This window comes from Desmodus rotundus, chromosome 1 (assembly GCF_022682495.2).
Source record: "Desmodus rotundus isolate HL8 chromosome 1, HLdesRot8A.1, whole genome shotgun sequence".
Classification (NCBI taxonomy): Eukaryota; Metazoa; Chordata; class Mammalia; order Chiroptera; family Phyllostomidae; genus Desmodus; species Desmodus rotundus.
This window is the reverse complement of record NC_071387.1, coordinates 95,372,731-95,396,096: the sequence shown is the minus strand read 5'-3', so window position 1 is coordinate 95,396,096 and position 23,366 is coordinate 95,372,731. Positions and strand designations below refer to the sequence as shown.

Here is a 23,366-nt window from a genome sequence, read left to right as displayed (position 1 = left end):
GACACAGGGTAAGGCAAATGGAGAGGGGGATTGGAGTTTTGGGTGGGTACAGAGGCTTTGGGGTGAGAGCCCAGGCCCACAGACTCGGCCACCATTGCTCTGGGCCACCTGACAGGCTGGAACAGCCACCTAGAATCCCCCGGTGAGCCCAGCCAGACCTGGCCAAGTTCAGGCCTACCTTCCCAGAACCACAGCTGGCCGCCTGGGAAATCCAGCAAGAGGAAAAGACTGACATCATGCAGTAGGAGTGATGTCACCCTGCCTGCTCCATCTCTATCCCACCCAAGCCCCTCAGTGCCCACCCTGAAGATTTTGGTCCCCCCCCCCCCCCCCCCCCCCCCCGCCCTGTTCCCCCAAGTTCTTTGCTGGAACCAGATGTCAGTGGAGCACACTGGCCACCAGGGGGAGCCCTGTGGCAAGAGTGGGAGAGGAGGGGTAGGGGTTGGGCTGGTCTGTTCCTGGAATGGGCAGGAGGAGGAGCAAGCGGAAGGGGACAACAGTGTGTCGCTGGCCGGAAATAGAGACAGAAAGACCAGCTCCTCTGGTGGCTAGTTTGGGCACCCTGGGACTGTGGTTGCAGGTAGGCAGAGGTGATACCAGCGGTCCCTTGCCCCAGCTCCAGCCCACCTTCCTCTCCCCTTCCTCCCCAGCTCCCCGCCACCGTGTGTGTGTGTGTGTGTGTGTGTGTGTGTGTGTGTGTGTGTGTGTGTGTGTGTGTGTGTGTGTGTGTGTCTCCCAGAACCTCCCCCTCCACCTCAAACACAGGCCTTTCTGCAAGCCCTCACCTTAGTAACTGTAGTTGGCAGGGTCAGAGGACAGGTAGCCTGGCTGTTGTACCCACCAGGAACAGTTCTCTCCCCAGCAGTGGTCACTGCTTCAGTCCACTAGCTTAAAGGCCCAATAACAGGTGGCTCCCGGTACTGAGGCAGGTAGCAGCAGGCAACTCAGGTGAACCAGTGTCTCTCCCTAGCAGGACATGGCAGACTCTGTGCAGGCCCAGAAGCTGGTATACCTGGTCACAGGTGGCTGTGGCTTCCTGGGGGAGCATGTGGTTCGAATGCTGCTGCAGCGGGAACCCCGGCTCCATGAGCTGCGGATCTTTGACCTGCACCTGGGTTCCTGGCTGGAGGAGCTGAAGACAGGTGATTGTGGTGGGGAGTTGGGGGGAGGATGTGGACTCCCTTCACGGTGGTGGAAAAGATGAGGCTTCTTTTTGTTGTCTATTGCACATGGGTGGGGTGAATGAGTCACACTGGGAACATGTGGTTCCCAAGGGTGTAGGCTGAACCAAGCAGCTGACTGGTGACCCCAGCTCTGACATTGCTTCTGGCTGCCCCTACCCCATACCAGGGACAGTGCAAGTGACTGCCATCCAGGGGGATGTGACCCAGGCTCACGAGGTGGCAGCGGCTACGGCTGGAGCTCATGTGGTGATCCACACAGCGGGGCTGGTAGACGTGTTTGGGAGGGCCAGTCCCAAGACCATCCATGAGGTCAACGTGCAGGGTGAGATACTCCCCAACTGTTCTAATAACGCACTTAACGCTTCTGGCACACGGCCTGACCTTGACTGTTTGTGTCCTGCCCCCCTCCCTTGGACCCTGACCTCTGTGATTCTCTTGTGTCAGTCTGTCCTGTGTGCCAGCCTGCAGTGGTTTTCCCTGGACCTGGGGGGGGAAGCCATGTGCCTTCATCCAGATTTGGGATTGGGGGGTGGGGATAGAGGGAGGAAGCTTCAGTTTGAACACACACCCCACCTCCCCAGGCACGCAGAATGTGATTGAGGCTTGTGTGCAGACTGGAACACGGTTTCTGGTCTATACGAGCAGCATGGAAGTTGTGGGGCCCAACATCAAAGGCCACCCCTTCTACAGGTGAGCTGAGTTTCCCCCCAAAATTTTAAGAGCTCCATCTTCCCTCAGCATTAAGAATCTTCCCTCTCCCCCACTAGGGGCAATGAGGACACCCCATATGAAGCAGTACACAGACACCCCTATCCTTGCAGCAAGGCCCTAGCTGAGCAGCTGGTCCTGGAAGCCAATGGAAGAGAGGTGAGACTAGAGATACGACACAGAGCCACAGCCAGCTGGGCTTCTTTGCAGCCTGACCTGGGAGTCTCCCTTCCATTTCCAGCTTGAAGAGGCCAGGGTAGAGGGCAGGCACTGGATCTTAGGTCTTAGCAGTGCCTACCTTTTGTCTCCAGGTCCGTGGGGGGCTGCCCTTGGTGACATGTGCTCTGCGTCCCACCGGCATCTATGGTGAAGGCCACCAGATCATGAGGGACATCTACCACCAGGGCCTGCGCCTAGGAGGCCGGCTCTTCCGGGCTATCCCAGCCTCTGTGGAGCATGGACGGGTCTATGTAGGTGAGGCCTGGGCTAGGCATGGGGGAGCGTAAGAATGGGGCAGGACCTACCTGGTTCTGGGAGGTGTGCAGTGTGTACCCTGGAGAGAAAAGCACAGTCTCTATGTGGCCCAGGGTAGACTACATGTGGGCACTGTCCACAAAGGCCACGGAGGAAACAGTGTCCATTGCAAGTTGGGAAGGCTGACATAAAAGACATGTCACAGGCTGAAGACGGGATTGCGCTTACAGAAGTAGCACCCCCAGGAGAGGAGGGGGCAGCATCTACATAGGCCCAAAGAGGAGGTGGCTTGTGTGTGGGCTGGCCTGGGAGACAGCAGCATCTACATGGTCACAAGGATACTCAGGGGCACATGCACCCCACTTCCCTCACCGGCAGGTAACGTGGCCTGGATGCATGTGCTGGTGGCCCGGGAGCTGGAGCAGCGAGCAGCTCTAATGGGTGGCCAGGTATACTTCTGCTATGACAAGTCACCCTATAAGAGCTATGAGGACTTCAACATGGAGTTCCTGCGCCCCTGTGGACTGCGGTTGGTGGGCACCCGCCCACTGTTGCCCTACTGGCTACTGATGCTTCTGGCTGTGCTCAATGCCCTGCTGCAGTGGCTGCTGCGACCACTGCTGCTCTATGCGCCTTTGCTCAACCCCTACACGCTGGCTGTGGCCAACACCACCTTCACTGTCAGCACCAACAAGGCTCAGCGCCATTTTGGCTACGAGCCCCTCTTCTCATGGGAGGAGAGCCGGACCCGCACCATCCGCTGGATGCAGGCCAAGGACAGTTCGGCCCAGTGATGGTGGAGCTGGGACCTGGAGCCCAGCACAGCACATCCATCCAGGTCCAGAGCCCACAAACCCTGGCAAAGGAAGAAAGGCTGCATTCTAGAACTACAGTGTCTGGTGCCAGACTGGCTGTCCTAGAGGTCTCCACATGTTAAATTTATGGGCCTTAAGTCTGTGTCCCGACGCCTCTGCGTTCTAGGGAAAGAACTTCTTCACTCTCAAGCCAGGCCCGATAGCTGGTTGGCAAGGGTCTGATTTCCCTGATGTTCTCAAATGCCATCCCATTATTGGCTTTTCAAGCCGGAAGTGGATACAAGTTCCACAGGCCTCACGTTTGCCTTCTGATGTCCAGGCATGAGCCTCAGGCCTGGATTCTGAGTGAAGAGGCTTTCTGACTCTTCCTACCACCTTTGTCTCTCCTTGGGGCCATACTCCCATCATTTTAAAACATTTATCACCTTTAGATGCTGTATCTTTTAAGTCTCCTCAATGAAAACTGAGGAAATCTGTATATTTTCACTTCTTCCCACCCTGTACCCAAATTTAGTTCCTGCAATATTGTGAGATCTCTGCCTGAGGATTCCCAGTAATTCTGTACCTGCCCAAGCCCTGGATTAAAACTCCTTATCTACGTCTGTGTCCAGCCACCTGCCCAGCTCCCTGGCCCGCCTCCCCCCACGTGTCTTCCCTCCCTGCGGCGCCAGTCCCAGGCGGGGACAGAAGGAAGTGAGCACGCAGCACGCCCGCTGTTGGATTGGTTGCTATTTCTCCCGTCCCACGGGGCCCAACCCGGCCCAGGGTAGGGGTGGGGGCTCTGGGGACAGGACATGCAGGGCTGAGGAGAGAGGGCAGAATTTTCCTGTGTTTTATCCATTTGCAACTCAGTCACCAATAGAGAAAAATGGGTCTCTGAGGGCTAACAGGAGAGGGTGGCCTGGCTCTGGGCCCCCAGCCAGGCCCCGAGAGTCCTGTCAAGAGGGAAAGAGCTCTAGAAACCAATGGAGAAACAGAAGGGGCAGGGACTCATGTCAGCAAACACAGCTATATCACGTGACACGCCAGCGACACAGAAACACGCCAACGCACACAGCTGCACAGCGGGCAGGGGCAGGTCAGGTAGAAGGGAGCCAGGGGCCACCATCTTGTCCTTTGCAGGGCAGGCGGGGGGGGGGGGGGGGGCAGGGTGAATGCATAGAACACATCGTGTACACACGCTCCAGACATGGCAAGAGCGTGCGCTGACCCACAGGCACATGGGATGGACACTCGCAGTGTGCTTCATGAGAGGCAGAGCTAGGGTTAAAGGGGAAGGGGAAGCAGTGAGCCCTGGCCAGGCCTGGCACCACCCATGGGCACACACAGTTGGAGGGGAGGAAGGGTGGGCAGCACACACTCCTCCAAGACCGTGCAAAGACACGAGCCCCAGACAACACTCCAGGACACATAGACACAGCAGCCAACAAGCAAACACATCGTATCACATGTGAGACCTGTGCAAGCTTGGGGACAGCAGACCCTTGGTTAGGGTCTCTGGTCTAACTGAGGCCCAGAGATGGGCAGCTACGGGCCTAATACCACTCAAGGAAGGAGGCAGCAGCATCACTCGAACCGTGGCTCCACCCTTCTCCTGCAGCCCCCAAGGCTGTGAGAATTCCAGAAACACCTGGGCTGAAAGGGTGTCTTGGCTGGGCAGCAGGAAGGGAAAAGGGAAGGGTGGGTGGTGCTGGGCCTGCTCTGACACCCCCGGAGAGGTCTGAGGACGGAGCAGGAAGGCTGCAGTGAGGGCAAACTTTCTGTCCTTGACAAAGACATTCTGGGAATAAACAGTCAGATGCCCCTCTTCAGGACAGCCCACCCTGGGGTTTACACATACTGGCCACAAACAGGACACACAGGTTGGGCCCAAATAGCCAGGAAGGGAAGAGGTTGACTACCTGGGCTGGGGTGAGGATGGGGAGGGTTATCGTGTTCCAGGTCACCTCTGCACTCTCTCTTTCTCTTTCTCTTTCTCTCTCTCTCTCTCTCTCTCTCTCTCTCTCTCTCTCACACACACACACACACACACACACACACACACGTTTCACATGCACTGGGACCCCGGGAAACGATCTGCACACTACCCTGAGTCCTTGCCCCTGTGCACATGTAGACCCACCCCCAGGGCAGGACACAGGCCTGTACTTGTTTGTGTGTTCAGTCCTCCGTATGTGGGTCCATGTTTCTCAGCCATGGAGTGCAGGTACCTTCTAACGTTGTCCTTTGCTCATGTACCTCCCGTCTGCCACCAAATGCACAAAGCCACCTGTGCATATGTTGCCTACATAAGGGAGGAGCTGGCCCCTTCCTCACCGTCAGGAACCCGGGCCTGTGTCCCACCATCAATCTCGCCCTGGCTGGGGAGGCAGCTATTCCGGACATTTCAGCAAATGGGTCTGGGGGTGAATTCTGGGACTTAGCCCACCCTGAGTGGCTGCTGCCACACTGGCCATTCCAGGGTACTTGCAATAAACAGTTCCCCAAGCCCAAAGTTCCTGAGGCAGAGCCCAGAGCATCCAGTGGGCCAGTGGGGACCAATTCTGGCCTCTCCCGTTCTGAGGTACGTGTTGGAAGGCAGGAATGCTCTCGTTTTTGGTCTGGGATAGCCCTCGACATGGTAACATTCCCACAGCCATTCCAGCAGGCATTCATGTGCAAATGGGAGTGGGCCTGCGTGGGCACCTTGTCCACATCAGCACACACGTGTGCTCATGTGTGTACGACTGGGTGTGGCCACCTACACGAGGCCTCCTGAGCCTTGGCATGTGTGGGCCAGCTCTCGTGGGTGCGGGCCTGTCCTCTGGCAGAGACACAGAGGAAGAAAAGCATCTAGCCGTGTGTGCTCAGGGGCTCTGAGACCCGACAGGGCAGGAAGCGCCAGTTGCACAATGTTGATGCAGCAGTGTGCGGCCGCGCCAGGTACTGGGCAGCGGCTCTGGGGAGAAAGGGAGGGGCAAATCCATCGGCGTAAACAAACCTGAATGGGGCATGAGTCCTTAAAGAGAAACAGGTGCACATATAGTATACAGGGGACCAGAACCACTATGTAGAAAGCCTCTGTCCATGTACACACCCATTCTCAGACATATTCCAGACAGCACAGGAATGCGGATTGCTGTGCCCCCCAGAACAGGCGTCCAGTGCACGACACGAAGGGCTTTCGGAGGAGACCCACCAGCACTTCCGGCAAACCCTGACACACACACACACACGTTTCTCACATTGCCTGCTGGGGGAAATGTACATGTATATAAAAGCCAAACTAGGTTATATACATGTGTACGCTCCCACTCATGTGGGCCGACCTCCAAGGGTCACAGTCCCCGGGACACATGCCTGGGGTGACTATGCCAGGAAGACTTGCTCTACATCACGCTGGCTGTCCACGCTGGCTGTCTGCCGTGCCTGTGCACTTGGGCCTGCCTGAAGCCTCCGGGAATGAGCAACCACACACTCACAACCTGCCCCACTTGTAGCAGACACGGGGGAGGGGGCGTCAGTGGAAGAAGTGCTATTGCATTAGATTCAAACACAAAACTCCATGTACACAAATTATGTGCCCACAGATGGGATGTGGACACACACACACTTATTCACAGAAGACAGAGCGGGGCTTGGTGGGCTGTTGTGCTACACCCAGCCACAGTCTACACAACAACCGAGTGAGGAGGCCAAGCTCAGACAACACAGACTCGAAGTGGGGACAGGAAGGGTGACGAGGAGCTTCTACACACGTCTATGAACGTACACACACACGCTGGGGTGTCCACTCGTCTCGAGCGTGTGCCGGCGGCATGCATGTTGGTGTGCATGTGTATCACGCCTGCTGCTGTTTATGTGCGGGGGCGGGGCTGGTCCATGGCGCAGTGAGGTCCAGGGACTCCAGGGTCCGATGGGAGGGGGGGTAAAAGGGAGGGCTACCTGGGTCTGTCTTGGGGGTGGGCCTGGAGCAGGGGATGGAGTGAAAGGGGCAGTGGGGGTATTGCTCCCGATGTGGTGGGGGAAGGGTCTGGGGGAGACAGGGGTGGGGGGGCCTACAAGCCCAGCGTCCCCCCAATGGATGACGCCAAGACCACCCCCAGCACCACACAGCAAATGATGATCATGATTTTCTTCTGTAGGCAGAAAGGGCAATGGGACAGGAGAAGGAGAAGGAGACAGACAGAGATTAAGACAGAGAGTGAGAGAAACAGACAGGAAGATGGGGGAGGAGGGTATGAGGAAAAAGAAAAGGGGAGAGAAAACAGAGAAAGGAAGAGGTCAGAGCCAGAGATAAGGCCTTCCAGGGGGTTTTATCACTTGTCTCAGCTCTGGCCTGAACCCAGCCCCGCCCACCCAGCTCCAGCCCTCCCGCCCCCCCTCAACAACCCCCCCTCATCCCGCCCCCCTCCCCGGCCCCCCCTGGCTCACCCTCCGGGCCTTGCTCTGATATCTCACAGCTTTCTTCGTGTCTGACACAGCTCGCTCCACATAGTCCACGGAATGTTCCACGTTGTACTCAATTCGGTCAATCATCTCACCCTGTGGAGGGGAAGTGCACGGGCAGGGGTGGGGCTGGGCTGGAAGAGGGGCTGGGGGAGGAGGCTTCCACAAGGTGTGGCTGAGGGCAGAGGCAGTACCTGGCTTTCCACGAGCATGGCCATGTCCACAAACATGTCATGCAGCTCGCGGATGCTGGTTTCCAGTTTGATGATCTCGTTGTGCCTCGTCTCAATCTCATTCAGGGCCTGCTTCGTCATCTGTGAGTCCATTTTGATCTAGGGCGATGGGGGGGGGGGCGGTGAGGGGAACTGAAGACCACCCTTCACTCCCATAAGAGGTCAGAGTTTGCAGCCAGAGCATCTGGGTTCAAATCTGGCTGTCATTCACTGGCTATAAGGGTGGGCAAATTTTTTGACTTCTCTGGGTCCTAGTCTCCCCACCTAAAAAACATGGATAGTAATGGTGTCCACCCCATGGTTGCTGTGAAGATTAAATGAGTTCATGTGTATCCACTGACCAGAGTAGTACCTGGCACACAGGAAGCATTAAAGACAAGTTTGTTAAATTACAAGAAGTAAAATTTGTCCTTAGCTCACCACCTCAGCCCAGGGCTGCCTCTATCACACATACCAGGGAAGCCCTGGGAAGGGAGACAGGGGTCCAGGGCCCCCACTAGTATGGGGGCTCCTGTCTGGTCAAAGGCAGATAGGGAAATGGAAGACACAGCAGAGAGTGAATAGCAAGCAGAGAAAGGGCCTGGATGAGAAGGCAGGGTGCCCACAAGTCCCCTGGAGCCCCCATGACACGAAATGGGAGAGAAATAATGAAGGAGTGCACCGCAGCCTTTAGAGTCGGTGGGAGAGAGACCTCAGCCCACAGTTAGATGCAGCTGCTCCCCACAAATGCCTGGCCTGAGCCAGGCCACTCACTTCCCAGAGCACTCACTGTTTAGACCACGTTAAGCCACTTCTCTGCTCTAAAACCGGCCAAGGCTCCCCACTGCCCACAGGCCACACACCTTTACCTTAGCGGTCACGACCCAGGTTCCCTTTTTGCCCTCATCTCCTACACAGGCGCCAAAATCATCCAGGGGCTGTTTGGTCCACTTTCCTTGTCTCTGTCCCGTCTGTTCCCTTTGTCTAGACCAGGGGCGTCAAACTGATTTTCACTGGGGACCACATCAGCCTCGTAGTTGCCTTCAAAGGGCCAAAATACTTTTAGGACTGTACAAATGTAACTACTCCTTAACTGTTAAGGAGTTGAAATTACATTTGGCCCTTTGAAGGCAACCTCGAGGCTGATGTGGCCCCCCATGAAAATGAGTTTGACACCCCTGGTCTACAGTGTCCTTTGCTCATCTCCCCAAGTCAAATAATGCTCCTTGTCTCTTCAGGCACAACTCAATGCTACTTCCCAGGAAGCCTTCCCGGGCTCTAGAAGTTAATTTTAACCACTACCTCAGGGTTTGTTGGCATCTTGCACAGCCCTCAAGCACTGTACCAACCACTCTGCACTGTGATGGTGGGTTAATTGGCAGGGATCAGCTCCGCCTCCTTAGAACCATTCACCAGGTTCCCTCCATTCTCAGACAGACAGACAGCCAGCCTGGGCAAAGCTATTTTAGATAGTTCCAGGCTGACTGCCCACAATCAATTTGCTCAAAGCCAGTTTAACAAATACCAATGATCTAAGTAACAATATGCCAGACAGTCACTGAACATACTTGAATCCTGGTCCAGAAACCTAAACCAGAGCCATTCCAGCACCAGAAGCATAAACAGAGAGGCAGCACTGGGCAGGCTAGGGTAAAACTGAACAAAGAGAAAGAAGAACTACAGCTAGGGGAAGCCCGTCCATTCACAAGTAAAATGACAAGAGCGGAACACAGTGCAAAATTAAAACAGGGGCTTTTTTGCCCTGGCTGGAGTGGCTCAGTGGATGGAGTGCCAGCCTGTGAACCAAAAAGTTGCTGGTTCAATTCCTGGTCAGGGCACGTGCCTTGGTTGTGGGCCAGGTCCCAGGTTGGGGGTGGCTGGGGGCATGCCAGAGGAAACTGATGGTTGATGTATCTCTTGCACACTGATGTTTTTCTCCCTCTCTCTCTCCCTTCCCCCCTCTCTACAAGTAAATAAAATCTTTTTTTAAAAAAGGTTTTCTAAAAAATCTTCAAAAGATAGGGAAATTAGTCATTGGGTGAAATAACCTGCTTCAGTAAGGTTATCTGAGTACTGAAAAGTTCTAACTCTGAACCTAGACTGTGGATTCAGATTCAAGCTCTGGCCCAGCTGTATGACCTCAGCACGTTATTTAACCTCTTTGGGCAAAATTACCTCATCCGTGAAAGTGGGTCCCTCAGAGGGTTGTGGTGACGATTAAATAAAGTTAGCAGGTAAATATTAATATGTAGAGTGCTTAAAACAGTGCCTGGCACACGACTTTGCCATTTTTATGGGGGTGGCTTCCTGCTCTGCCCTCATGGAATTCCCCAGTTCCAGATCCAGGCTTTCCAATGCCAGTTATTCCAGGGTGGATTTAGGACCTTGGGTTTAACCTAAGCTTGGGGTGGAGAGGCAAATGCTTTCCAAAAACAGGGCCCATCCCCACCCACGGCTCACATCATCCGTGAAGATGGCCAACTTCCCACTCTCCAGCATGTCTTCCAGTTCTTCGTTGGTTGTGGTCCTTCCGGCTGTGGGAAGGAAGGACTCGGTTCTCAGGGATTGGGCCAGCCTAGGGGCCTGAGGTGGTGGGATGGGACAGGGACCCCGGAAGACCACCCTTCCACCGAGCCTTAGGCCAGATGCCCCCTCCACAGAGTGGAAGGGCCCGGAAGGGGACTTGGGTAGGCCTGGGAAGTTTGGAGGGGAGGCACACGCACTGATCTCCAGCTGCCGCTGGATCCGGTCCTTGCAGCGGTCCCGGTACTTGGACTGGGTCGCGTTATATTCGGTCATTACTTCCACGAACTTCCGGGAAAGTGTGGAGTGCTGGGGTGGGGGTACACACATCAGGAGGGAGGGAGCAGAGACCAAACAGGTGAGTCGTTAGTGCAGGGATGGAGTGGAGAGAAGGGGTGATCGCGCCCCGATCCCACCCCTTCACGAGTGCACAGTCTCCTATCGCCTGTATCTCTGCCCTACTGCCAAACCTGCAGCGGCGGGGGCGAAGACACCACCGTTGTGATCCGTACACGCCCTCCGCTATAACCCCGCCCCTTGGCCACGCCCCGCACTCCAGCTCCGCTCTGGCCCGCCCATCACAAACCCGCAGGATTCCTCCCCGCCCATCACAAACCCGGTGGAATATTCCTCCCCGGCTCCATCCAGGTCCTGCCTCCTACCTGGGTCTTTCGGATTCGCAGGTCCGCGGAGGAACGATTTAGCCCCTCCTCCTGTTCAATGCTTTGCTCGATCGCTGCGGAAGAGAGGATGCATTGACCGGAGGGAGACCCGGGGAGTGTGGGGCGGGGGTCCAGGAGGTGTGAAGGGCTGACACCCCGGGGCAGGCCCCGGGCCTGTCGCACCCGTGGCGAGGGCAGACAGTAAAGGATCCAGGGTGAGGGGAAGGAGGCCGGAGAGTAAAGGGAAAGACGTTTGAGGGGGTCAGAGAAGCAGGTAGGAAGGAGATTGAGGGTCGGTGAGTAACCAGACGGAAGGGGGCTATTTGTTCTTTCGGAAGCTTGGGTCTTGGAAAGTCCCATAGCTGTAACTGCGGCCCAATCCCTCGAGGGAGTGTGGGCTCAGTCCACTGTGATGGTCCCTCGTATGCAGGGAACTCCACTTTCTATATCCTCTGGAAAGGGGCAGGATCCCATCCTGGGTTTCTTCTGGTGCAAGGCAAGCACTTCCAGGTGGGTCAGGTTCTAGTGACCGCCCTTTCCTTGGAAAATTCTAAGGTGAATGGATGGACGTTCCAACAGAAAAAATAGCTTGCCCCTGCCCGACAAGAAGAGCCCTGTTCCCGGGAATTCCCACTTCTAAAGGATGTTTTGGGAAAGCGCACAGATTAACTGGGGTGTCTGCTTCTGGATCATGCACTCCTGACACTTACTCAGGTTTTCTAAAAAAGACCTTGTGGTAAGATTTACTGTGCGCAGAAAATGCAGCAGGGATGAATCACCACCGAGTCCTCTCAGACCTGGAAGGGCCTCCAGCCATTCCTGAGAACATCACTTCCCTGTTCTGCTGGCAGCAGAGGAGATATGGGGCTGGATGGCACCCGATGCTCCCTGCCAGCAATGCAGGGCAGTGACTGAGTGGCAGCTTTGGCCCAGTTGCTGCAGGAAAAGCACAGGAACATACACCCAGGGATGGCAGAGTCTCTGGCCCAGACTGGGATCTTATTGTCAGACCCGTGACTGGGGCCGAGCCCTGGAGGAAGGCGTCCTTTGCATGGTCTCACTGACTTCTTACAACAGTCCTGGGAGTTTGGCGATATTAGTCCATGTTTCAGACTAAAAACTGAGCTTCACACGGGTAAAACAATTCAAAGTCCACAAAAACCTGAGCTCGTACCACCACAGAGCTGGAGGAAGAGAATTTTCCCTCTTTCTCGAGCTCTGGAAGTCAGCTTCTCTAAGCCACTGTCACTTTTCCTAGTTTCTTTCTCGATCTATTCCTGAACCCCTCAGCGTGTCCAACCTGCGGCCCTTGGGCCACATGCAGCCCAGGATGGCTATGAATGGAGCCCATACAAAATCGTAAATTTACTTAAAACATCATGAGATTTTTTGTGTGATTACAAGTCACAATTTATTTAATATGTGGCCTAAGACAACTGTTGTTCGTCCAGTGTGGCCCAGAGACGCCGAAAGGTCGGACAACCCTGCCAGAGCCCACCTCATGGTCTAGTAGAGAGACTACTAAGGTCAGAGCTTGATGGGCCCAAAGAAGTAACAGCCCAGGGATTTCACAACTGTGTTCCATGCAACCCTGCTTCTGAGAAGGAACTGCTGACAGGAGCAAAGGGGAGGCCCTGGGCCTCCCAGTCTCAGTTCAGCCAGAATAGCCTGACTTTTATGTGCTACGTATAGTGGAGTTCTATGTAGGATTTCACTAGAGAAAAAAAGGATTTTGTTACCCTCCAACCCCCCCGCCCCGCCCCAAAACCCAGCTTTGAAATTGCTTCTATTTTTCTTACTGTACTGATGAGGAAGCTGAGGGTAGGGTACTTGTCCAGAGTGCGCTGGCGATGTAAGTTGGACTCCCTCTGCCTGGATTTGCACTTAATGTGCTCCCAGTTAGGTCATTTCCTTTCCAGCACACTCTCCTGAGTGCAAAAGGTTTATTTTTACAGATCAGCACTAGAATCTGACACATGGCCTCCTGTAGAGTCCAGGAGGGCATCGAGTCTCTGTCCTCATGTCCCTGGACCAAGGTCAGAGCACACAGGCCCTGGCATCTGGCCTGCTTCCTTTTCCCCAAAGCCCAGTAACGTGGCTCCGACAGAGTGGGTGTTTGGTAAATGTTTTCTGCTGCTGAATTACCATGAGCATAAAAATTAGCGTCACGATAACACTACTATTCCCCTGGCACCAGCAGAGAAAGAGGTTCCCAACCCACAGTGCTTTGGGGGAAGGTGGTTATAACCAGCACCCAAGTCCCCAAATTAGAGAGAATACATGAGCATTTGGCAAGTGCCTCCTGAAAGCTTGCCAGCCCCTGATGTCAGCCACACAGTCCAATCTGTCCTGAGCTGGGGACACCAATTCAGAAGCATTTGCTTAACCCACCTACTGGGTGCTTAGCACTATGCCTGGTACCTATTCTGAAGAAATGAGGCCTTAATGAAACTGAAGCCACTTGGGAGACTATATTTTTCTGACAGACCTTCACACTGGTGGAACCAGCAGAGCTCAAATGTAATCTGGACAGACAGCCTCCTCTTCCTCGCGTCCCTGTCTTGTATCTTCCTCCAGAGAATCTGGAGCAAGAAGGAACACTGGGGCTTTGGGCTTTCTCACTGTGTAAGAATCCGGCTCCTAGAAAAGTCTGTGGACATTCCTGATAGAAAGGCTCATTTGGTCCACTGGAAGGCCCAGCTCTTCTTCTCCTTAGTCAGGGGACTGCAGTCCTCACCTTTCAATTTGGACCGAACCTTGTTGGCCGTCTTCTTGATGTCTGCAGTGAGGTCCTCCAGCTCTTGTTTGGTCTCTGAGGAGAGGGCCAGGGTGGGTAATAAGTCTGGGCAGACCCCAGACCTCCTCTCCCCCAGCCCACAGCTACCCCACAGCAGCACTCACTCTCGTCTGGGTTGGGGGCGGCCAGGATGGCGCTATGCTGTTTTTTCACTTGCTCCACGTCCTCTGACAGCTTCTCAATGCAGCCCCGGATCTCTTCCACCTGGGGCAGCAAATTGGCTCTACCCAGCCAAGTCCTCAGGCCAGACAAGGGCATCCACAGGGCTCAGTCAGGGTTCAGGGAAGTGGGCTAGACCCAGAGGGACAGGTAAAAGGCCAAGGGGTGTAGGAATAGAGAGCAGGGGGTGGAGGAGGAGTTGTTGGCTGGGTATTGGAGTCTCAGTTACCTGTTCAAAGAACTCATCCATGAAGTGATCCCGATCCACATGGACCACCTCCTCCTCATCATCGCTGTCTTTTGCCTGGGAGGAAAAGAAAGGTGTAGGTCACAAGCAGCTCCCACCCTGGTCCTGCTGCTCCCAGCTCTAGGTTCAGAGCGGGGGTCTTGGGAGGGGTCGCATGTAGGGTGCATGGCAAGGACCCCAGGGAGTCAGCATGAACACTGGGTATCTTGTGGAGCAGAGTACCAGAGGCCAGGGAGCTGACAGCCCAAAGACACCGTGGAGGGAATTAGCAGAAGTCACCCTTTTGGGCGTGGATGTGGCCTTGTGAATGCAGTCACCCTGGAGGCAGGTGGCGCTCGAGACAGCTGCTATTAACCAACTAGTATGAGAGTCTTTCAATAGTGTAACTACCAGCTAAATGTCAGCCTTGCAGTAGCTGTCCCTGGGTTCTGAGAAGAGGTCTGGAATGGAGTCCCAGGAGCCTGACCCTCTCCACCATCCCCTGGCCCCACCAGCCTAGGCCTCACTTTGCTCCCCTCCTTTTCCCCTCCAGCCACGTCCCCTATGCAAGGTCAATTCACTGCCAGCTCTGGTCTGCGTCAGGTTGAGCAAGCATAGTCAGGCCCAGTAAGGGCTGGAGGAAACACAAACAGCACCCCGATCTTGCTCACTCCTTATGTCTTTCTCCTCCCGCCCACCTGCACCCCCTCAGCTTGCTCTGCCCCTCGCTGCCCCCGCTGACTCTGACTCTCCTCAGTGTATTCACTTGCTTTCATCCAGCCTCTTCCAACTTCACACCCACCTACTCTCACTTTCTTGGATTTCCTAGTTGCAACTTGCAGCGGCTCAGCCCTCCACCCCCAGGGCTCAGAGACACAAAGGGCTTTACCCACCCACACCTCCACCAAGACACACACCAGTGACACAGACAGAAGGGCTGGCACACAAGGCACACAGAGAGACAGCCCCACCGACACCCACACGGAGATACGCCGACGTGCCGACATGCCGCTGCACGCAGACCCCAGCAACGCTGCACGCTGACGCGTGTGGACACAGCTGGTCACCTGTCCCCCAGGGACATTCAGGAGGGCCCTCTGAGCCAGTTCTCCCAGCCTCTCAGAGCCTCAGCTCTGCACATTCGTTTGTAGCTGGGAAAAAGGAGAGGGGGGCAGGAGGGCCCCCCAATCCTACACACTCCTGACTCTAGATTTCCCTGGTCGGGACAGAAGTCTGAGGACAGAAGCTGAGCCCTTCAAGCTTAATTACATCTGGAGCCCAATCAGCTCCAATGGAAATTTAAACACAGTTCACCCTGATTTCCAGAGAGAACCTACCTAAAACTCAGAAAATCTAAGTACCATAACCTGAATGAAGTCAAGACAGGATTCGAAAAGTGTCTACCCAGGGTACGGCCAGCTGGGATCTAAAGAGAAGAGCTCACATGGAACCTCAACAGGGTCCAAGCAGACCGCAGGCAGGACCTGGCAGAAACCAGACAGGCTCAGACCAAACCAGACTCGGCATAAACAGATCCCAGACAGCTCAGATCGAACCTAGACAGAGCCAGATGGGACCCAGATGCAACATAGACAGCCAAGTGGACTTGGAATCAGCAGAGCCCTGGCAGCACTGGAAAGAACCTGAAAGCCCAGAGAAGACACAGCAGGACACTCTTAAAGCCACCCTAGCTTCCCGCCCAAGCCCTGCCCCCAAACTCCAGGAACTCTCTCCACGGACGCCAGGCCCCACACCACATCAGAAAGTGTGTTCGGCACTTACATTTAATTTCCAGACAATCCCAAATATCCACGGGGAGAGGGAGGTTCCTCTCTCTCTCCCCACAGCTGCCCCAGAAGTAAGGGTGGCACCAGGTAAGGCTTGGGGACTCTGATGGGACTTCTCAAGCCTCCACCTGACCACCCTGATAGACCTTGGCCTTTAAAGACTCTGGGATGCTCTACTCATCTCTCAGGAACTGGCGGCCTATCCTGATGCTGCCCCATAAGGACTCCTTCTCCTGGCTCCAAAAGCCAGTCCTCTGCGCCTTCTCTGCCTCAAGTACTCGACTCGCCCACAGGTCACGAGCCTCTCACTTTCCTGTTCTGTGTCTTTCCCCTCCCCATTCTGACTTTAGGCTTCCTGAAGTCTAATATCTGTCTCTCCTGTTGTTCCCAGAGCCAGTTGCTTAGATTCTGCCCTGAGGCACCTGTCCTTGAGACAGGAAGAAAGGTAGAGGACCCAAGTAAGGCCTATCTGGTGTAATAATTACAGAGCTTAGTGTTAACAGTCCTCTACAGTTCACAAACACTTTTGCATCTATAATACCGCCCTTTTTTTTCAATCCTCACCCAAGGACATGCCCATTGATTTGAGAGAGAGAGAGAGGAAAGGAGACAGAGATAGAGATAGATAGAGATAGACAGACATCTATCTATTGCCTCCCATATGCGCCCTGACCGTATGTGCCCCGACGAGGTATTGAACCTGCAACCTAGGTATGTGTCCTGACCAGTGATCAAACCCGCAACCATTTTGGTGCACGGAACAATGCTCCAACCTACTGAGCCAACTGGCCAGGGCATCTATAATCCCTTTGGATCCTTACCACCATAACCCTCATGAGAAAGGCGGAGCAAAACAAATTATCATCGTCCCATTTCACAGATGAGGGAACAGGAGGTCAGAAGAAAAAAAGAAAAGTGACTTTCCAGAGGGCACTCAGGCTGAAAGGAGCAGGGAGATCACAGCATCAGAGACACACCTCCCCACAGCCCCTCCTAAGGCTGGAGACCAGGCCACCTCCTTCCAACAAGTCTGCTGCCAGCTGTTTTCCCTCTCAGTTAGCTCCTGCTAAGGCCCAGTCTAGGCGAGGCTCTGTGCCTGAAATCCTGGCCAAGTTTTATCATTTAATAGCACACAGACCTTACCTTCTTGTTATCTCATTTAATCTTCATTAAAACTCTGTGAGGGCCCTGACTGGTGTGGCTTAGTGGGCATCGTCCCACAGACCAAAAAGTCACTGGTTTGACGTCCAGCCAGGGCACACGCCTGGGTGGTGGGCCAGGGCCCCAGCTGGGGGCGTGCGAGAGAGGCAACCGATCAATGTTGCTCCCGCACATGGATGTTTCTCTCCCTCTCTTTTCCCCTCCCTTTCCCTCTCTCTAAAAATAAATAAATAAAATTTTAAAAAAAACCTCTATCAGGACTATTGACCAACATAATTATAATTATGGCAAACATTTACATAGTGAGTTAGGGATACCATTCTATGCGCTTTTATCCATTTAATTCTTACACATGACCCCCCGAGGTAGACATTATTATAGCTCCCTTTTATAGATGGGGAAACTGAGGCACAGAGAAGCTAAAGAACTTGCCCAAGTCATCAGCCAGAAAGCCACATATGCCTTCTCCCCTCTGAGTCTCGGCCCACTGAATGGCAATAACATTGACCCCCAATGGTGGGCAGGAGGCCAACGAGCCCGGGGAAGAAAAGTGCTTGATGGTGCTGGAGTGAGAATTAACACTCAGTGAGGGCTGGCTGTTGTCCCCGCCCCTCGCCTGTCACAGATGAGGACACAGGCTCGGAGAAGTTGTCGGCCTAAGGTTTCACAGCAAATAAGGACAGAGGTGGGACTTAAACTGTCCAGTGCTAAGTCCCAGGTTCTTTCCCCTCCATCCTTCTATTCCTGGCCTCAAAGAGTCCATTCTGCTCTGTCCTCACTACTGCTGAACTCCTGTGGCCAGGACAGAAACGCAGCAAGAGATACCTGGCTCCCGGGAGTGCTCACACCAGAAGGCAGGCATTCCAGCCTCCACTCGGCTCGCTGTGTGAGTCTAGGGGATTCTCAGCCCCTTCTGGGCCCCAGAACGGCTAGGAAATGGGTGGGCTGGTACATGTGCTCATCAAGGGTCCTCACTGCTCTCAGGCATACGTGTTTAATAGTGAGCACAGCCTCTATTTCTGGAAGAAGTTGGCCGAAAAGAAAGCCAACTGAGGGCAAACGAGATGACCCAGGAGAAGATGATCAAATGTGCCTGATCCCCTCTATGAACAATTCAAGCCTGTTTCCTCACGTGCAAAATGGAGAAGATAAGAATTATATACATCTAACACATACGTACTAAGTACCATGAGTTGGGCCCTGTTAAGTGCTGTGAATTTCTTTTTTAATCCTTATTATAGCCATTCCATGAAGTAGATACTGTCCTTATTCCCATTTGACAGATGAGGAAACTGAGGCAAAGTGAGATTAAATAACTTGCCCAAGATTATACAGCTGATGGGTGCTGAGAGAGTGGTGTCTGGATTCGAACCCGGGCACTCTGCTCTTTACTGCTCACACTCCCTCAAGTGCTTGCAAGGATTAAATGAAAGAGAGGAGGTCCCAGGCACCTTCTGGAACTGCCTCAGGAATAGGGGAAATAACATCCAAGCCTCCTTCCCCACCTGAGACACCAAGGGCCCTCTGTGTGTTGGTGGCAGGAGATTACACAGACGGGCACATCCGTGAAAGCAGAAGAGGGACAGTGTGCGCCAGCCAGTCAGCGATCAAAGACACAGATGGTGAGAGGGTGACTAAAACAGAGGCGTAAAGAGACTGGAATTTGGTGACAGAAGAGTCACAGAGTGTGTGTGTGTGTGTGTGTGTGTGTACACAGGCCCATGTACACACATGTGCTCACATGTGCTCCTCAGGGGTGCGAGCATCGCTTGACCTAGAGGCAGCAGCTGGTCTCCACTGGAACCCCCTTCCATCCATCCGCTCCCTGACCTGGGCCTCTCCTCCTCCAGCAGCCAGCATTACCTCACTCCTCTGCCTTCCCTGCCTTACTACTTATTCCCTTCCTCATCCTCCCTCTGCCCCACTGAGTCATTCATTCAGCTAACAAGTATGTATCATCTGTGCCAAGTTCCCTTGCAGGTGCTGCTGAGGAGAGTGGCGAACAATACAGGAAGAAGGTCCTGCTTCCACAGAGTGGACATTCCAGTGGAGGGAGACAGACAGTGAAAAATGAACAATTTCAGATCATGCTAAATAGCAGGAGGGAGATAAACCAGGAGAAGTGATAGAAACGAGCAACAGGAGCCGCTTTACACAGGATGGCCAGGGACGCCCTCTCTGGGGCTTGACACTTGAGTTAAGTCCTGAAGGAGTCAACTGTGCCACAGTCTGGGGAACGCAGAATTCAAGACAGAGGGAAGCGTGTTCCAGGCAGAGGGGACAATATTTGAAACAGAGGGACCAGCATTCTGGGCAGAGGGAACAAGTGCGAAAGTCCTCAAAAGCAGGGGTGAACTTGCTGTGTTTGGACAGCAGACACAAGCCCAGTGCAGCTGGCTGGTACCAACCTGTCATCCAGGGCTCTCTGGTCCCTGCCCACTCTTGTGCAAACTGGGCCACTCTTTCCTTGTTATTTCAAGTCTGCCTTTCTAAAGCCCCTACGGTGCCGGGCCACACCTGTGTGCCACACATCTGACTGCCCTCAGGGTGCCGGTTGTCCTGTGACAGTCCCCACTTCCCATCAGGCCCGAGTCAAGCCCCTCTCACCGCAGGCCTCGCCTTTCCCCACTTCCCAGTCTCCCCATGTCCTTTGTCTCCTGCTTCCCCACTCCACAGCTGCCCCACAGGCTCCAGCCCGACACATGTCTCCTTGTGTTTCTCTTTCCCACCAACCTTCTCTCCCTCAGTTGCTCCCCCTCCTCTCCTCTTGAGCCCCATCCCTGGCCCATTCCTTGGACCCTGGGATGCCAATCCAGCCGACTAACCCCAAACTCAGGCTCTACTTCAGCCCAGCACCTCCCAGTTCCCAACCAAAAGTGTTTTGTGAACTGGAAACAGAAAACCCTGGATTGACCCTGAGTCTGCCGTAACAGATGTGTGACCTTGAGCAAGTCGGGTTACCTCTGTGGCCCTCAATTTACTCTAAAATAAATTAGGGTCACATCCTGCTCATCTCAGGGGTTCAAGAGCAGTAGGTCCGCTATAGAATGACACACACGCATATAGTATTGCTGGGCACCAGTCCTTCTTCCGGGTACTTTTGCCTGGAAGATAGTAACTCATTTCAGCCCTTGGGATAACTTGGCAAAGTGTTATCCTAAATTCACACATGAAGAAACTGAGGATCAGAGAGGTTAAGCAACTTACCCAGGCCACACAGGAAGTAGCAAAGCTAAGATTTGAACCCAGACAGTCTGACTCCCAAATCTGTACCCTCACCTGCTATGTGATAAACATATCTGAGAAACCCTTGGGAACTCTAAAGTACTGTTGGAAAGACAATCAGGCCCCCTGCGCTGACATCGCCTCCCACCACTGCCCCCCACCTCATCCCTGTCAGCCCTTTCCCAGGTCTCCCACACCCTACCCAGTGTCCCCCCCACCTGCTTCCCAGTCTCTCTGATCTTCACTCTTGCTGGGAGACCCTCAGCACTCCCCGCATCCGGCAGCTTCTTTCCTCCCCACCCACCCTTCCCAAACCTCCAGTTCTCCAGCGCTGTGACTAGCACCAGAGCCACCAGCATTCACCCAGCCCCCTCTACCCTCCACGCCACTTCCCACTTCTTCTGCCTGGCTGCTCCCGCAAAGCCCCAGCAGACAGGATTCCTCACCTCTGGGCAGGGTCCCCTGACCCACTCAGATGAGGACGCCCTTCCCCTGCCTCCTCCATCCCTTTTCCCTTCTTCCCTCTCTCTCTAATTCCACCACCTCACCCCAACCCGCTTTCCATGTTTCTGGATTTGAGAGTCATGGATAGTCTTGGCAGCAGGGAATCTGGGTTCAAATCTGGATTCCTCACTTGCTCGCTATGTGACCTTGGGTGAGTTATTTAACCACTGGGCTTTAGTTTCCTCAACTATAAAAAGAGGTAGTAGCTCAGTCTACCTACCTTTCCATGAGGTGGGTGAGGGTCTAAAAGATTATAGATGGCAACCTGCTTTGGATGAAGACTGCATCTTGAGAGATGGGTGGTTAGGGCAGTGATGGAGCCAGTCTGCCTGGCTGCCTTTTATTAGCCACATGAATTTGGTTAAGTTACTTAACCTCCCTGGACCTCAGTTTCCTTATCTATAAAATGGAGTGAGACTAGTTGCAGCCTCCTAGGGTTGCTCTGACAATCAAAATAAGTGAATGTGTATAAAACACTCAGAACAGTGTCTGGCACATGAGTGTTGGCTATTTTTATTATTGCCATTTTCCTGATACCTATTCAGTAAGTTTAATAAAGAAATAAACCTTCAAAATTCCCTCCCTCAACCACCAATTCCTCCTTCCTTCCTTCCCACTTGCCAACCCATCTTCCCCAGAGACAGCAATCGCTCGCCTCCAAGCCCCTTCTTCTTGTCTTTCAGTAGTAGCCTCGTTGCCCACTCCACAATCCAGTGAGCTCTCCAAAGACGGAATCGTTTACCCCCACGCCACCCCCCCACCCCGTGTTGAGACTTCTGTTTCAAAGGCCAAAAAAGCAAAGACATATGTCAACTTGGCAAACACAAAACCCAAGTTCCAGTCTGATTCTCCTACCCACTTGCTTGGTGACCTTGGGCAAGTTCCTGCCCATCTCTGAACCCCAGTTTCCTGATCTGTCAAATGGAGTAAATTGGCTGGGCTAGCGCTTTATTAACATAACACCACAAGACCTGAGCGCACAGCAGGTTGTCAGCTCTGCCTCCTTGGAGCCCCAGGTCATTTCTCCAAATGCCCCAGCATCCTCCCCACCAAAGTAACGTTCTCATCAAGGTCCCACTCCCCGGCCCCTCCAAAGGGCAGCCTTCACTGCAGGCACCAGTGCCGCCCTCCTTCCTGTCACCCAAACACAACTTACTGCCTGGCCAGACTCCTGGAGCCTGGCCTCTTCAGGCCTGCAGACCGAGGGCCCACGTCCGCCAGCCCTGACTGCTCAGGATACCCCAGTTCCCCTCGCAAAGCACAATCCACGTCACACAACCCAATTCCATGGCCCTGTGCCCGGAACCTCCCCCTCTTCTCTGCAACCCCACCTCCAACCTCTGGGGTCACCCCATCTCAGGCCCTGGTCCTCTGGCTGTCTCCTGAGGCAACCCCTTCCATCCTTGAGTCTGAAGTGCCCCCTTCCCATGGAGAGCAACACAGGCATGTGCGCACACACACCTCATTCACTGCCAGGTGCTGGCATCTCAGTGCCAACCTGTGTCCTTCCCGTATCATCCCCCATTTCTGGTCCCGCTGGACTCAGCCCAGGGCTGACAGCACCCTCCAATTCCTTCCTGACATTTACTCTTTCCCATCCCCAGATTAGATCCCAAGGGCCTCCTGGGAATGTGGGGTGTCCAAGACCCCTGAGACCTCTCCTGCCCCTTATCTCTTACCAGCTTCCAACCCCTTGCAGCCACTGTCCCCAAATTGCAGGTTCATTGGAGCACATTATGTGCCTCCAGATACTGTGGTGCCCCTGCAGCCAGCAACCTCCAGTCATCATCATCTGCCCCCACATCCCAGCACCTGCCCCACTCCACCCCCACGCGCTCCCGAAATAATGGGGTCCCTCCCCCCATTTTCCCACCCCCAAGCTTACACTCCGCAGCTCCTGAGTCCGATCCTTCATCCTGCGACGGCTCCTCCTCCGCCTCGTCCTACTGTCCCTGCTGCTGCTCCTACCTCCTGCCTCGGTGCTGGAGGCCGGGGTCTGGGGGCGCTGGGGGGCAGAGCCGCTGAGGGAGGCGCCGCGGTCGGGGGCGGGGCCGGGGGCTGCGGGCAGAGAGCCGAGCAGGGGCACCGGCCTGGACCAGGCTCGGCTCTGCTGGGGCTGCGGTGGCGATGCGGCTGCGGCACAGGCTTGGATGGAGGGATGCGGGAGCCGAGGCGCGGGGGAGGGGGGTGGAGGGAGGTAAGGAGGAAGGGAGGGAGGGGGGAACCGGGAGGGGGCGGGGAGCAGGGGGCATGCGCAGCACCCGGGTCTGGGGGCGCCTGGGGGTTGTAGTCCGGGGGATGGGGACCCAGGCAGAGGAGAACTGGAGAGTCCTAGAGGGGGTGGGTAAGGGCCGAGCCAGAGACGGGGAGAGACGTGGAGAGAGACAGAGGAGATGCGTCGGGGAGGCACAGAGATGCTGGGGGTGGGGAGTGGGGAGGTGGAATAGCAGCAAGAGCGGGTAAGAGAATGAATATCCTGGGAGAGGTGCTGTGAATCCTTT

The 23,366-nt window shown here is 54.6% G+C and overlaps 2 protein-coding genes across 3 annotated transcripts; one reads left to right on the top strand and one right to left on the bottom strand.

Annotated features, from left to right (window-relative positions):
- The first annotated feature begins 451 nt into the window (after positions 1-451).
- Positions 452-3,779, top strand: HSD3B7 (hydroxy-delta-5-steroid dehydrogenase, 3 beta- and steroid delta-isomerase 7). Of its 2 annotated transcripts, none has more exons than XM_024560573.2 (7): positions 452-580; positions 971-1,142; positions 1,351-1,506; positions 1,766-1,874; positions 1,952-2,051; positions 2,204-2,366; positions 2,745-3,779. In XM_024560573.2, the coding sequence occupies exons 1-7, from the start codon at positions 464-466 to the stop codon at positions 3,158-3,160; spliced, it is 1,233 nt and encodes a 410-aa protein (XP_024416341.2). In that variant the 5' UTR covers positions 452-463; the 3' UTR covers positions 3,161-3,779. The 2 variants fall into 2 exon arrangements, with proteins under 2 accessions (XP_024416341.2, XP_024416342.3); XM_024560574.3 differs by having other exon boundaries at positions 480-580; positions 974-1,142.
- A 2,914-nt stretch (positions 3,780-6,693) lies between these two features.
- Positions 6,694-23,044, bottom strand: STX1B (syntaxin 1B). The gene is made up of 10 exons (XM_053919691.2): positions 22,751-23,044; positions 14,192-14,266; positions 13,908-14,007; positions 13,744-13,818; positions 11,007-11,080; positions 10,545-10,653; positions 10,282-10,355; positions 7,804-7,941; positions 7,595-7,705; positions 6,694-7,299 (listed from the first exon to the last, which is right to left on the bottom strand). Exons 1-10 carry the CDS (start codon positions 22,778-22,780, stop codon positions 7,219-7,221), a joined length of 867 nt encoding a protein of 288 aa, XP_053775666.1. The 5' UTR covers positions 22,781-23,044; the 3' UTR covers positions 6,694-7,218.
- Between the last annotated feature and the right edge of the window lie 322 nt (positions 23,045-23,366).

Coding starts and splice junctions, on each gene's coding strand:
- HSD3B7 (XM_024560573.2), top strand. CDS start 464: ATGGGCAGGAGGAGGAGCAAGCGGAAGGGGACAACAGTGTGTCGCTGG. Junction 1,507..1,765: donor CCATGAGGTCAACGTGCAGG/GTGAGATACTCC, acceptor CCACCTCCCCAG/GCACGCAGAATGTGATTGAG. Junction 2,052..2,203: donor TGGAAGCCAATGGAAGAGAG/GTGAGACTAGAG, acceptor TTTTGTCTCCAG/GTCCGTGGGGGGCTGCCCTT.
- STX1B (XM_053919691.2), bottom strand. CDS start 22,780: ATGAAGGATCGGACTCAGGAGCTGCGGAGT. Junction 14,008..14,191: donor TGGATGAGTTCTTTGAACAG/GTAACTGAGACT, acceptor TTGCTGCCCCAG/GTGGAAGAGATCCGGGGCTG. Junction 10,356..10,544: donor CCAGCGGCAGCTGGAGATCA/GTGCGTGTGCCT, acceptor TCCTTCCCACAG/CCGGAAGGACCACAACCAAC.